General features: G+C 43.2%; 1 protein-coding gene across 1 annotated transcript; it reads right to left on the reverse strand.

The window, feature by feature from the left end:
* Positions 1 to 151: 151 nt before the first annotated feature.
* Positions 152 to 6,062, reverse strand: prr35 (proline rich 35). Its single transcript, XM_044178537.1, has 4 exons — positions 5,996 to 6,062; positions 5,281 to 5,315; positions 1,677 to 3,237; positions 152 to 1,472 (listed from the first exon to the last, which is right to left on the reverse strand). The coding sequence occupies exons 3-4, from the start codon at positions 3,080 to 3,082 to the stop codon at positions 653 to 655; spliced, it is 2,226 nt and encodes a 741-aa protein (XP_044034472.1). The 5' UTR covers positions 3,083 to 3,237; positions 5,281 to 5,315; positions 5,996 to 6,062; the 3' UTR covers positions 152 to 652.
* Between the last annotated feature and the right edge of the window lie 7,802 nt (positions 6,063 to 13,864).

Consider the following 13,864-nt stretch of genomic DNA (forward strand, 5'->3'; position numbering starts at 1 on the left):
GAATTTATGTGCAAATAATATCACAATATGTTTTTTCCTTTACACAATTTGATCAAAATGTATTATTATTTTATTATTTTGTGTGTTTCTTGTTCCTCTTCTTGTTCCCATTTTCCATTTTATTGTTCTACTTTCATAAAAAGAATGAAACTATTTTTTACTCTGTTTATTCAAAGAAATACAGTGTGTATAATACAATATATTGTCATCAAGTGAAATGACGCAGTCCAACATGACATCATCCATATAAAACCATTTACCCTTTAAAACATTTTACTTACTTATTTACTGTAATTACAATATTTACAAATCCTTTAAATGATTGTCTCTCAACATGATTGTAATGGACTTAATTGTTCAACTGCTCCTGATGGAAATTATTGTCAGGGGTGATGTTACATTTTAAAATGATTTTTAGGAGAATCTTATTGTAACAATCAATGTCCATAGTGCATTTCTAAGACTTTTCTTTCGAATATTGTCATTCATTCTCTGTTTGTCTTATAAGGTGCGAAATGTTTGAGGTTTTTGTGAAATTAAACAGAGAATAATTGTGACAGTCCTCTTTCAGCCAGTGAAAATCAAAGGCATGTTAGTATGACTAGTAATGACTGTATGGAATCAGGTACATTACAGTTAGAAGAACAGAAGTTTAATTTTCAGGGGCTGTCAAAGGGCTCGGAGGACACTGGGCTTCTAGTCGCTGTGTGGACGGGGGTCTCTTTGAGGTTTTGGTAGAGGAGGGCATGTCGGTGAACACCACTGATCGGCCGTCAGGGCACAGCAGGACGCTGGAGTCCGCCTCACACTTGGTGGTTCTGCTCGGCCATAAGGCCTCAGCAGAACTGGGCCTCATGCCAAGACCGCCGGGGGAGAGAATCTCTGTGTTTACCACCGACGCCTGACTCATCTTGATCAGCATGTCCAATGACTGCTTACGACTCTCCAACGAAGCCTTCATCGCCTTCCTCTCGTTCTCATTCTCTTCTTCCTCCTTTTTCTCCTCCAGCTCCAGCTCATCCTCCTCTGCCTCTGTCGTGTTGTCTTTAAGGCTGCCATCCTCTCTCATGCTGAGGTCACCGACCGAATCTGATGAGCCCCTCTTGACTGACAGGTCCAGAGGCCCGTCGCTCTGGCGAGCCGTCCGCTCCAGCGCCTGGTGGATGTGGGAGAGCTCGCTGCGGATATTGCTCAGGTGTTCCCAGAGGTGGCGCTGGGCGGGAAGGTCCTCCTTCTCCAGGTGGGAGATTTTGCGCTCAGCCTCCTGGTACTCCTGCAAGGCCTTGGCGAGGTCACTAAGGAGAGCAGCCACTGACTCTGAAGCGCCATCCCCCATTGTCCGGGCAGCAGTCGAGTCCTGGCTGTTGGGTCCCCTGCAGGTAGAAAGAGAGGACGTCTCTCTGTTGGGACTGGTGAGAGGATCGTTGTACCACAGTTCAGCGGGCTGGGGCTGAAGCTGAGCATCCTGTAAACTGAGGATGGGAGAAATTTAAGGCTTTTCCAGTTGTAAATATATAACATTTGAGACTACAGTATAATAAAATGACATACCCCTACAGTTGTAATATTCCTTTTAGATAATTACATGATGGAAAAAGTGATCATATTCATGCTGCTACTGTTTTACTACTCACAATAATTATTACAAAATAAGGTCATTTAATGGAAATCTTTACCTGCCATGGAGGAGAAGTTTGTCCGCTGCCATATTAAGAGTTGATGCAGTCTGAATATTCTTCAGAAGGTCCAAAGTGAAACCCATGGCTGGCTTTTTCTCCACAGGTGCCTCGTGGTTCCCCGGCGGGGCCCCTGTCCTCTTGAGACCCCAGCTTGCTTTACCTTCCTTGGCTTTGGCTTGCAGTTTATCCCCCAATCTGTAGCCCTGGTCGGGGGAGTCTCTCTGAGGTGACACCCAGCCAGCAGGGGAGACTGCAGTGGTCCCTGGCCGTAAAGCAGGCACTTTCCACAGATTAACTTTAGGCTGGAAGCCAGACAGGGGATTTGCTTCTAAACTGTTTGTAGACGTCTTGAGCGCTTTGCTGGCATCACTCTGACTGGAGGCCGGTCCAAATGTGTGCTCACACAGGAAGGGGTAGTAGAGACGAGGGGGGATAAAAGCTCTGTCTGTGTGGGTGCTGGAGGCTGGGTGCATCAACTGAGCAGCCGATGCCAGGAAGGGAAGTTGGGCAAGCTGTGCATGGGTCTGGGCGGTGACACCCGTGGCAGCAGAGGGAATAGCTGAGTTCATGTAGGAGAAGAGGCTTGGACTGATGGGGTAGCCCACCCCAAGCATTGACAGGTTGAGTCCAGTGGGATCCTGGTAATCTACCAGGTTTGGCGGAGGAGGGTAACAGGGGATTGAACTACTCACTCGGGGCTGAGCACCGTCAGTTTTGGCCAGTTTCGTGTGGCTGGACGCTAACAGCCGCCACTGCTCCGAAAGCAGGCCAGGAGCTGTTAGACATGTCTTGGATAGCTTATAGTGCTTCAGCTGGGCCTCCACCTCTACTGAGCGTGCTCGCAAAAGCTGATCTTCCAGGGAGAGCATGTCAGCCATCAAAAGCTCTGACTCTGGTTGTTTGGTTTTCTTAGTAGCGCACTCTGCGGCGTCTCCTCTGTTGTTACTGGAGCTCTCTTTCGTCAGCGCAGTGACCTCTAATCCCTCTCCTCTTCCTCCCTCTTCTTCATCTTCTTGTCCCTGGCTTTCCCTGTCCTCACCTTCCTCCTCCACGGCCCTTTGTTGCCTTTGTCTCTCCTCAGTCCCTGTTACCTGCTCTAGCGCATCTTTCCCAGTGGCTTGAAGGCCATGTGCCTGCTGAAAGGGTCGTAGCTGCTCTGGGTGCAGGATGTTGCCCTTTTTATATGGCCAATCTGACTCTATGAGCAGAGAAAGGGAGTTCTTGCACAGGCTGTACTTCATATGGTTGTACAGGTGGGACTTCTCCATGCAGGTGAAGGGGCACTGGAAGCATTTGTAGTTGTAGGGTTTGCCCCATGGCCGGGGAATATAGTGAGGCTTTTTAGGCTTGCGCTCCTTGTGTTTGCTGGCAGAAGTCACTTTACAGACATCGTCCTTGGACATGATTGAGTCTTGATATTTATAAAGATTATGTGATTGTTTTAAAAGGATAATTCAAGACAGATTTGTAGATTTTCTATCTTTTGCGCCAGGGTACATTTCATTTCATTTAATTTTCCTCAGTTTGGTATGTAGATGAAAATGAGCATTTCTTGAACCTGTGAACACACAAGAATAAAGGTATGTATGAATAAAGGTGATATTCTTGAAAACAGCAAAACATCAACAGATCAGAAACAACAAATTGACAGATTAGGTATTTTATATTTTACCCATGTCTTTCAATTTCACTTCATTATTTGTTCAGCTTGCAGAAATGCAGCTCTGTAAGAAATCTAAATATCCGAGATAAAGTTATGTGTGCACTGAAGGGTGGTATATATCATTATGCACACGTGTATTGGGAGAGCACATTTGTTGTCTGCCTAAGCTGAGGGTTGCCACTAACCTAACTGCAGGGAGGCCCATGCTGCTCTGTTCTCACTGTACCTGCCACTACTCATTAGTTCCAGTGCGGTACCAGGCGCTAGCAGGGTCCAGGGCTGGGGGGCAAACGGGGGCCGTCACAGGGGACTCTGCACCTGTGCAGGGGGCCCTCACAACACTCACAGGCTTGCTTGAGTTGAGGGCCAGACCCTCGGAGGCCGGCTACAGGCGCAATGCGGCCAGACTGAGGGTTGCATAGAGGCGGTTGTGGAAGAGAGAGGAGTTGGGGGTTTGAGGCCTGGTTCCTAATGAGAGCCTGGCATCATGCCTATAGGGCGTCATTAGTGCCAGGACTGGGATCTGGGTCAGGACATGGTGCATAAGTTCAACTGCTCTCCTGGACTCTGTCTCATCTTACTACCTCTGCGTTTAGAGTTGGGTCATACTTTATTACTTGATAAGCATGGATTATGAGAGGTTACATTGTAATTATGAGGCGTTTAAGTATCGAATAGTGTATACAAAAGGAATTTAAAAAAAGCTTTAAATATTGTGATGGATGAAAAATTATTTTGTAACTTGATGTGTCTTATAATAGAGGGTAAAAACCTCTCAGCACCAATACATCTAATGACAGACATTTTAATTAATTTATTATTTTATTTTGTCTTCCTTCTATCTATGAAATGTGTAGCAAGCAGCTTGTACACCTTGCAATTCATCTACTATGTGCACCTTTGAATTTACACTTTACACTCTCTCTCATGTGTGCTGTCTTTTTATGTCAGTCCCTCTTCATTATCCTGTAAAGACAGGAATTCCATGGCATTAGTTTAATTAATAACCCTCTCTTCCCTAATCCCTACAATAAATGTTTTTTATTATCTATTAAATTACAGAAACTTTGTGATCTTTTTATACTTTAAGCCAGGCCGGTGGGTGAACCCTGCGGTGAGAGAAGATGTGAGGAGGAGTGTGCTCCTCAATTTAAAACACTCTGCTTTGAGGCTTTTATTTTGTCTTTTTCCCCAGGTCATTCAAAGATGAAAGTCTGTGTGATGTTCAGGGTCCAAGCTGAAGTAAAAAATCAACTTCACCAACCAATCTTTTTCTGTCTTACACAGACTGCTCATGACAAAGTTTTGAGATAAAGGCCAGTGAAGCAAACACAGGTGATGGATGGCCGGTTATACTGAGAGACAGCAGACAACCTCATCTGTAAGACCCACAGCACGAAGGGTGATGATGAAAGACACAGTGAGTCTAACACAGGATGGCAGGCTGTTGCCAACTGCTCTCCCAATTGGACCCCCAGAATTGGTTCATTTAGTGGCTGACCATTTGATTGGCTCACTTGTCTGCCCTGGGGCTCTGACCTGAGCTTTGAGCTCATAATGGAACCTAACAGCTGCTGCTACGATCCAATCAATAAAAATCATTTTTACAGTAGATTTTTTTCCCTCTTCTGGCCACTGCTATCCGTTCCCCTCTCCACTGACTGTGCTCTTTGGCCCCCCACTGCCCCATTTCTAAAGCCTGCGGTCTTGTTTTAAGCTTTTAGGGCTGATGATCAAACAAGCCTAACTGCTTGAACATCTATTGTTGCAATTAAGGAGGTTCACCACACTAAAAGCTTTTACAAGTTACATGCAACAGCAACCACACCACTGACAGCCCATGGGACGGGCTATTTGTACACTAAGTAAATGCACTCGACTGTAAGTGAAATAGTTTTTAAGCTCTTTTAAAATCATACTTTAAGTTAAACAATTTACCTAAGATGGTTGTCAGGATGATGCGTGCTGGTTGTCTGGAAAAGAAGAAAACAAATTATATTGTTATTATCTTAATCTCTATTTCATGTTTCATTTGCAATATAATAAGACAGAAACAAATATCCTTCTAACTCAATTTGAAATTGCAGCCAAACAATTTGAAAAAACACATTTTCTACAAACAAAAGCCATAAATTTATTGTATGCATGAAAAGAAAAATGATTTACTGGCATTTGAATTTGACAGCCAAACACCAGATGATGCTGCTGCTGCTAAATTAATACAAGGTTTTAGGATTCTTGGCTACAGGAAATGCAATAAAATCAGATTTTAGAATGCTACATTGCATGTGTACAATTAGTGGCAATGCAATGTATACATTTTAACTTTAAAAGTGTATAGGCCTACATAGAAAAAAAAATCATAACATAAAATATCCACGTTCAAGCTTAGAAATTAGCAACCTAAGTGCATTAAAACTCTAATTAAAGCTCGCATCGAAACCTTGTACTTTTATGTTTCAAAAACTACAAAATAAAAGACTTGCAGTTGAATGAAACAACACCAAAAGCATTTTCTCAATGCATGCAAAAGCACCCTGTGCAGCAGGCCTCTCCTTAAGTTCCATTTTAAATATCACTTAATCTTAACAAACGAACCTGCTTGCATTATATAAGCTACTTGAAAGTAGAGAGGAAATGTATTCATCCGTACCTAGAGAGCGTCCCGGTGTGGCTGACTGTCACTCCTCTGCAGCGGCACTGAGAGGGCAGCGCGTCCCGCTCAAATAGGAGCGCAGCAGCGAGTGTGGAGATATATATTGACTGGGAGCATTGCCCGCAGGCACTACAATACAGTGGCTCCCCCTCTCCTCCCTCTCTCCCCCCTCTGGATTGTCAAACGCGGTACCTTGCAGCCAGGATGCAATATAACAACTTACACAATATTGGCCAAGGTTAGGTTGGTGATGGCTTCTCGTTATAACGGAGGGTAGAGATGACATTTGTCTGGGTAGCTCCATCTATGTTTTTTTTTTTTATCGTTTTTAAGCCAAATCCGTGCACTGAAAACTGAAACAATTAAGTTTTTATTTTGTTACATTCTCTGTGTTTGTCTGATTATTAGCAGCATCCAGGTGAGGAATAGAGGTAACTGATTGGAGTTCAACCGTTCTTATTACACTAGCACAATGCTGCATTTATGTGTGGATTGTTGAAGTCTATAGCTTTCGTTTCTAACCCTTTTGAAAGGCATTAAAAAGATTATACAGAAAACAGCAGAGACAAGAGGTAAGTCCTTAAAAAGATTCCTTGAAAAAAAATCACTTAATGACCAATCTTGCACTGAAACCGCAGTTTTAAAAAAAACAACTCCTGCAAACCAATGTGTTATTAACAATTTCTTGTTTTCAATCAACTTTAAACTGTGAAAGGAAAATATTTCATAATGAGAATTATATGAATATGAAAAACTTCTCATCACAGGATGATTTCCAGCAGAGATAACTAGAATTAAAACACAATTAGTGCTGCAAGAAAAAATAAACTTTTTGTAACAACACAATGGAAATTTACATTTCTTTCTTTCTTTCTTTCTTTCTTTCTTTCTTTCTTATTTTTTGTAATAATTTGTTAAATCTATCTATCTATCTATCTATCTATCTATCTATCTATCTATCTATCTATCTATCTATCTATTCTGTAATTAACAATACAGGTCTTCATTTTTGATGCAGGTTAATTGGGGAAATCAAAAGCTACAAGAAAGACTGAAACTATCTGCTGTGGAGAATATTCCTCACATCTCTCAGTTTCTTTGCATATGATAGAGAGGATTCTTGGCTACACGAATTAAGCGTTTGAATACAGACTATTGTTCCCTAGTTTCACCGTCCATTTTTGCTCACTATGTCTGCATTATATTTATGGCACACTAGAAAACACTTCTTAAAAAAGCTTTTCTTACAGTTTGAATGGGAGCACATCAGCCTTTAGGTGCATTGATCAGTGATCGATTTCTATGGTCTGATGTCTGTGTGCCTATGTGTGTGTTTGAAAAATAAAGGTGTGTGCATGCCTCTCTATGACTGTACAGAACACAGTAAATATGAGTGTTTAAGTCAACCAGTGGAGGTAGAAGTGTGTTTTGGGGGTAGCTGGGAGTTCTCGCCTCTCTGCTTCACAACATGCAGGCAGCTGGGTGTTGGGGGTGTAGAGGGGTTGGCATTTGGAGCAGCCTCCCTCAGAAGGAAGTGTGCAGTGGTACAGGGGCACTGGATGGGTTCAGCTGTAAGATCACATCCACAGGCAATGACTGACGTGTGTCTTCTGACAGTTCAGACTCACTTCTGTTTGTCCTCTCCCACTTTACCTGTCCTTCTTATCTATCCCTTTGTCTCTCACTCACTCCTCATCTTCCACCCCTTCCTCTTTCTTTTCTCTTATGCTTTTTCTTAATCTAACCCCAACCTCTCAATCTCCAATTTCTCTTTCTCTCTTTCTTCCTTTATCACTCCATCCCTGGCTCTCTTAGCCTGTGGCGGGCTTTGGGTCAACTCCAGGTTCTTCATTTCCCTCATCTGGCTGGGTGGAAAGCGCGCATGCGAGCCCCTTTGAGAAATGTCAGTGTCCGTGTGCTGGGAAAGTCGGGGGCCCTTCACGAGCCATCAGACCCGCTGTCACATTGAGGAGGCCAAATGGAGACTGACAGGCCACTCCATAGAGCCTAACCATCTGTACCAAATGTGACAGCAGGGGAAAGAGGATGTCTGGTAAATCAGGAGGAACGACAGGAATGCACTATGACACGGAGGAGGAAGATCCTCCATTTCTTAAAGCGCGGGCACATGGGAGATGATGTCAGTTATTTTTCCAAGAGAGACTGTTTCTCTCCAACTACAGAGACACTTGGGAGACAGCGTCAGTTTCTCCTGTTACTGTAAGTGTGTTAAGTGAGGACTGACTCCTTCAGAGCTGTCTGTTGTGGTTTGGGGAGAGATTGTTGTTATCAGAGATGCCAGATGTTTTAGCCTGCATGAAGTCTAACCCAACACTATCTCCAGCACTGATTTCTTCAAACTCTTTAAAAATTAATTTTAAATTCTAGTAAAGATATAAAAGTTTCCATAGATAACAGATATGACACGCGGAATTACTTGGAAACAAATTAAATGTCAAATAAAATGTGTATGTAAAAAGAACCGTAAAAATTGTCTTTATGAATGAAAGGTGCGGCTATAAAAATTGTGTTTTGATTTTTAAATATGAGTGTGATATACTTTAGTTTTAGGTTCAGTGAAACAAGCACATACAATATATATGTGACATTGCTGTACAGTGTGGGAACATTTTTTCAATCTTTTTGGGAGGAAAGGGAATATTAGGGTTAATGGAGTTAAATGAGAATAAATTAGTAATATGTGATGTTTTCCCTCTGAATCAAACGAGCAATCATAAATAAAAATAGTATTACAATGCTTATAATATAGCCACAAAGTTATTAAGTGTATACTGGACTGTAAAGTATATCTCAATAGGTTGATGGGGGCATAGATACTGACAGTGTTGCTTCCATCACCAGTCTATACAAAGAGTTAACATGAGACCTGCAACCCCCCGCTTCATTAATGTATTAAAGACTTTGATGCAATTAAAAATACACGCACTACATTTAGCATTATCCAACATAAAAAGACTAATCTCCCAAAAAGTTTTTATTCTCCAAGTGTGAAGGAGTACTCCAAGCCCAAATGCAAACTGCAGTGTTTACCTTCAGCAGGAAAAGTAGGAATCTGAAGAAGCTGAGACTTGCAGTGTGAACACAGAACTCTCCTGGCGAGTTAAGAGAGTTGAGGGTCCTTATGGAGCGGCATCTGGGGAGGCTGACAGGAGCACTCTATTACCACTCAGAGAAAGGAACCTGAGGGCTGCAACAACACCGCTACCAGGGAGATCCAGCTGTGCAGATGCCTCCAAACACACACACACACACACACATAGACACACAACCAAACCCATGCAAATTAAGAAAGAAATCTATAACACACACGTGGACCCACCATCCGACAAGATGGACTATATGGTGTAATAGAAAGATATACAGATAGGAAGATGGATGACTAAACAGCGACCTCTAACCCAGGGTGAGTCCTCAGTTCTTTCCACTGCCTGAGTTTTAGGCCTGAGGTGGAATAGCTAACAGCTCCTCTCTTAGCCTGCGCTGCTGGGCACATTAACTAAACTCATATCGCTCTCAGCCACTATCAATTATTCACCACCCCCTCCCCTCTTTCCCCTTTTCCCCTCGTTTTCAAAGGAGAACAACTCCAACAGCCATTCCCAGCTTCACTGACACACAGCCACAGTGACAAAACAACCTCATGCCCTTAGTGACTTCCGTTGGTTTTCTTTAGCAGCTAGTGTGTTTTATGACTTCAAATTATCATTATAATCTTATTCTTTAACATGCTGATAACTGTCTTACATCATTGTTGCAATATATAGTTTATATACACTGCAGCTGCTCCATGTATAATTGAGCTAATTTTTCATAATGTTGGAGCATAAATTGAATATTTTTTGTGTTTTTGCTTTGCCTTCCAGGCACTTCAGCAGTCCCGGAGCAAGTGGAGCTTCCGTCTTTTTTGCTCAAGGACTCTTCAGCAGGATAGAAACTCACCAACAGAGGCTTGAAGCCGGTAACTCCAGCTGAATGCAGTCTCTCAAACTGCTTGGCCTCTCTGCAGCTTGAATGATAATGGTCTTTTGAAAAATTATCAAGTTGTGGTTTTACTGAAGGTTTTGCGTGGGTCTATTTCTTGGCTGGGAACCGAAGTCTCTGTTGGTTGCCTGGCAACTTCATGGTGATGACAAGGTTCCAAGAAGTCCCAGCCAAGAAATAGTCCCACACATAACCCATGTGTTATTAGTGAGCTATTAAGGTGCTGGTAGGTAGATTTTGTTACCTCTGGACAGAGCCAGGCTAGCTGTTTCTCCCTGTTTTCAGTCATTGTGCTAAGCTAAGCTAACGAGCTGCGGACTGTACCTTCATATTTAATGGACAGACATGAGAGTCGCATCTATATTCTAATCTAACTCTTGGCAAGAAAAGCGAAAAGCATCTTTTCCAAAACTATTCCTTTCAAAGGCCCGACACGCTTTCTACATCCAAAAGTCCTGACAAAATAGTGTCCTTTTCGGAGGTGAATTGCCCCCACAGTATGTCAGGGAACAGCGCTGGGAGCACACAGTGAGACATTTAAATGAACACACACAATTATACAGAAGAGGGCTAGACGAACACTGGCTATTTTCCAAGGTGAAAACACAGCCTTCAATGTGAGCTGGGTTGATATCTGAAAAGGGCAGATGTGAAGATTTAGTCATGACTGGACACATGACTGACTCTTTGGATTTTTCTCTGCAGATATCTACGCCCTTCTCTGAGTCTTCACATCTGATAAGGATGCAACTTTGTGGCAGAATCAGTAGGTGAGAGGAGCTTGTTACTATCAGTCTGTCAGAAGCATTCATTTAGAATGAGATTCAGCTGATGCCTAACATTCACTGTTTATCATTCATATATGTGTGAGTGTGAGGAGAGGTGGAGTTCACACCAACGCCTGCACTATGGGTCACTGACAGGAAACAGCTGGTGCCTAGGTCGCCCACTTTTTTGCTCATCATCTCAGTCTCCGACCTTCCCGTTTCCACCGGCTGCCCCCAAACACACCCACAGGAGGTGGGGTCTCTCTCGCCAAGGCACCTGTGGGTGTCACCTGATGGGGGAAAAGCAAGTGGAAATGAAAGGATGCAGCCGAGTCTGTCAGAGCGCATTAGGGCTGCTGTCCATCACGGCGCTGACCTTCAGGGTGTGTACGTGCGTGTGCATGTGTATGTCTATCAACGAGTGACCCAATGTGTGTGTGTGTGTGTGTGTGTGTGTGTGTGTGTGTGTAAGTATGTGCATATTAAGTCACTGACCCACAGGGAGTGTATGTGAGTGTGTGCATATGTTTGTTCATCAATGCAGGGTGTGTGAGACCATGTGTGTACATTAGCGCCTTGATCCCAGTAAGTGAGTGTGTCTGTAAACACATAGACCTTGAGGGTGTGTGTATGAGTGTGTGTGTAACTGTCTATCTCAGTGCAGTGATCTGTATAAGATAGCTGCAGTAGCTGGTAGGTCATTGACAACCCTAGAGTCCTAAAACCAAAGCTCCTGACCTCACTCGGTGTCTTCACTTTAAGTTCTGACAAATTCCCAGAGAAGAGAGTATCCGTTACCCGACAAACGTGTCCAAAATCTGAACGCTAATGCACAGCAAATGTCCATATGTGTTGGGACCACAGTACCAGCTTGTCCTCTTGCCGGGACCGGGGATTTTATTCCCTCAGCAACAGGGCTCAGCGCAGCACCACACTCAGGGGACCAGGGACAAGAGGATGGTGTCAGTCAGTTTCCCAGCTGCAGCCAGGCCCCCCCATGTACACCCCAAAGCCAGTGGCCCCTCAACTCCCCTCTTCACCATCTCTGGTTTTGAATGAGGATGGGTGTGGGGGTGTAGGCAGCAGCAGGGACAGGGAGGGAGAGCGAAAGACTGCACTGCTAACTCCTGGAGGACGGCTGTTCGGCTCTGGCTGTCCAAGCGGGAGGAATTGAGGGAGACAGGGACCAAAGCCTGTCAGCTCCATCCCTTAGGGTGCCTTGGCCTCCCAACTACAAGTCCATGTTTTAGCAAACCATATGTTCACTCTCTCCCCCAACCAACCCCCCCACCCACCCAGTTAGCAAATAAACAAGTCAGGAAGCCATAGCTTGAGGGAAGTCTTGTTTCCCTCTCAGTGGCTGTCGTTCTTGCGTATTCTCACTGCCGCTTGCAGACTCTCTCCTCTCACATCCAACCATTTGGTGCAGTTATACTCAGTAGATGGGTAATGGAGAATGATATCTTTTTGTGTCTTTGTGAAGTGTCTTTCCTTTTCTATGGATTTTTGCATTTCTGACTATGAAAGAACTTTTGTCAGGCTTCATTTTTGGAAAATAATAAAAAATTATGCAGAGTTTGGTTTTGAAAATCAATATATTTTCAAGCCCAGTCCACATTGGACAGTTCTGCTCCTCATGATGTACATCCAATGTCAATGCAGCAAGTAGGGTGCCCTTTATGTAACACAGCAAAAAGTGAGGGTGTGGACGAATTATTGTTTTTTTATAGTTAAATTATATAAATATTGGTACCAAAACTCAGGCATCTTATCAGCACTAGTGTGTTTATACCAACACATCCTCATAACTAAAAGAATAGGTCGATTTGATTCTCAATCCCAAAACAACATATATGACCGTTGGGAAGTGCCAGCGACAGGCAAGTTTTTATATCTGCAGACCGGAGAGTTTGAGAGGGCATGGTAACTGCCAATAATTTTTTTATTTGGCGAATAGTGGCTTACAATCCACTGTCAGTCAAAAACAAATTTCACCAATACGCAGCCTGAACCAATTGTCATCACTTTTTAATTCAGCGAATTACTTCACAGTATTATACGGGGGGAGGTACACAAACAACTTACGCGCCATAGTACCCATAGACTACAGTCTATGATTGTACCAGACAACTTTTCAACTAGCTAGCTAACGCTGTCTGCTTATGGCTTATCAACTTCTTGGTCATAACAAAATATAGTAACTTTCACCACTGCTCATTTTTGAAAGGCCACCGCAATAAATGTTGACTTCGTTTCACACAGGACACGAACCCAAGTCTCCTGGATGAAAGTCCTGTGTTATATAACATCACCTCACTTCCTTCTTTGCACCCATCATAATTACTACAGCCACTAGAGGTTGCGGCCTAAAAATAGACGTAAATATGGGTCATAATAAGCTACTTTTACAATCGAACTATACAGCCGTTTTTCTGGTGAGGATGGGCTGGTATATATTAAACAAGACTAAGAGTATACAACCATGCTAGCAGTTCTGTGAGGCTGCACTTTGGCACAGTGGTGCTTTGAACTAAATGCTAATGTAAGCATGCTAACATGCTCACAATGACATACTAACGTTTAGCGGGTATAATGTTTGCCATTATCACCATCTTAGTTTAGTGTGTTAGCATGCTAACATTTGCTAATCAGCACTAAACACAAAGCACAGCTGAGGCTGATGGGAATGTCATTAGTTTTGCAGGTATTTGATTATAAACCAAAATATTGGACAAACTGAAACTTTGACCTGATGGTGGCACTAGAGGAAAAGTCAGGGATCATTAAGTAGGATAGATCATCTGGGAACAATGAATGACTGTATATAATGTTGTGCCAATTCATCGAGTTGATGATGAGATATTTCACTGAATAAGTGAAAACTTTGACCTGCTGGTGGCGCTATGAAAAGTCAGGGGATCATCAAAGTCATTAGGATTCACCCTCTGGGCACCATATCCACCAGATGTACCAAATTTCATGGCAAAAGTGGTGGACTGACCGACCCACCAACATGCTCTAGCGGCATGAACTCTTGATTCTGATGTATCATACTTTTTTGCTTTTTGGAGGATAAATCATACTGATTTAAGAAGGG

This window comes from Siniperca chuatsi, linkage group LG20 (assembly GCF_020085105.1).
Source record: "Siniperca chuatsi isolate FFG_IHB_CAS linkage group LG20, ASM2008510v1, whole genome shotgun sequence".
Classification (NCBI taxonomy): Eukaryota; Metazoa; Chordata; class Actinopteri; order Centrarchiformes; family Sinipercidae; genus Siniperca; species Siniperca chuatsi.

Coding starts and splice junctions, on each gene's coding strand:
- prr35 (XM_044178537.1), bottom strand. CDS start 3,082: ATGTCCAAGGACGATGTCTGTAAAGTGACTTCTGCCAGCAAACACAAG. Junction 1,473..1,676: donor AAACTTCTCCTCCATGGCAG/GTAAAGATTTCC, acceptor TCCCATCCTCAG/TTTACAGGATGCTCAGCTTC.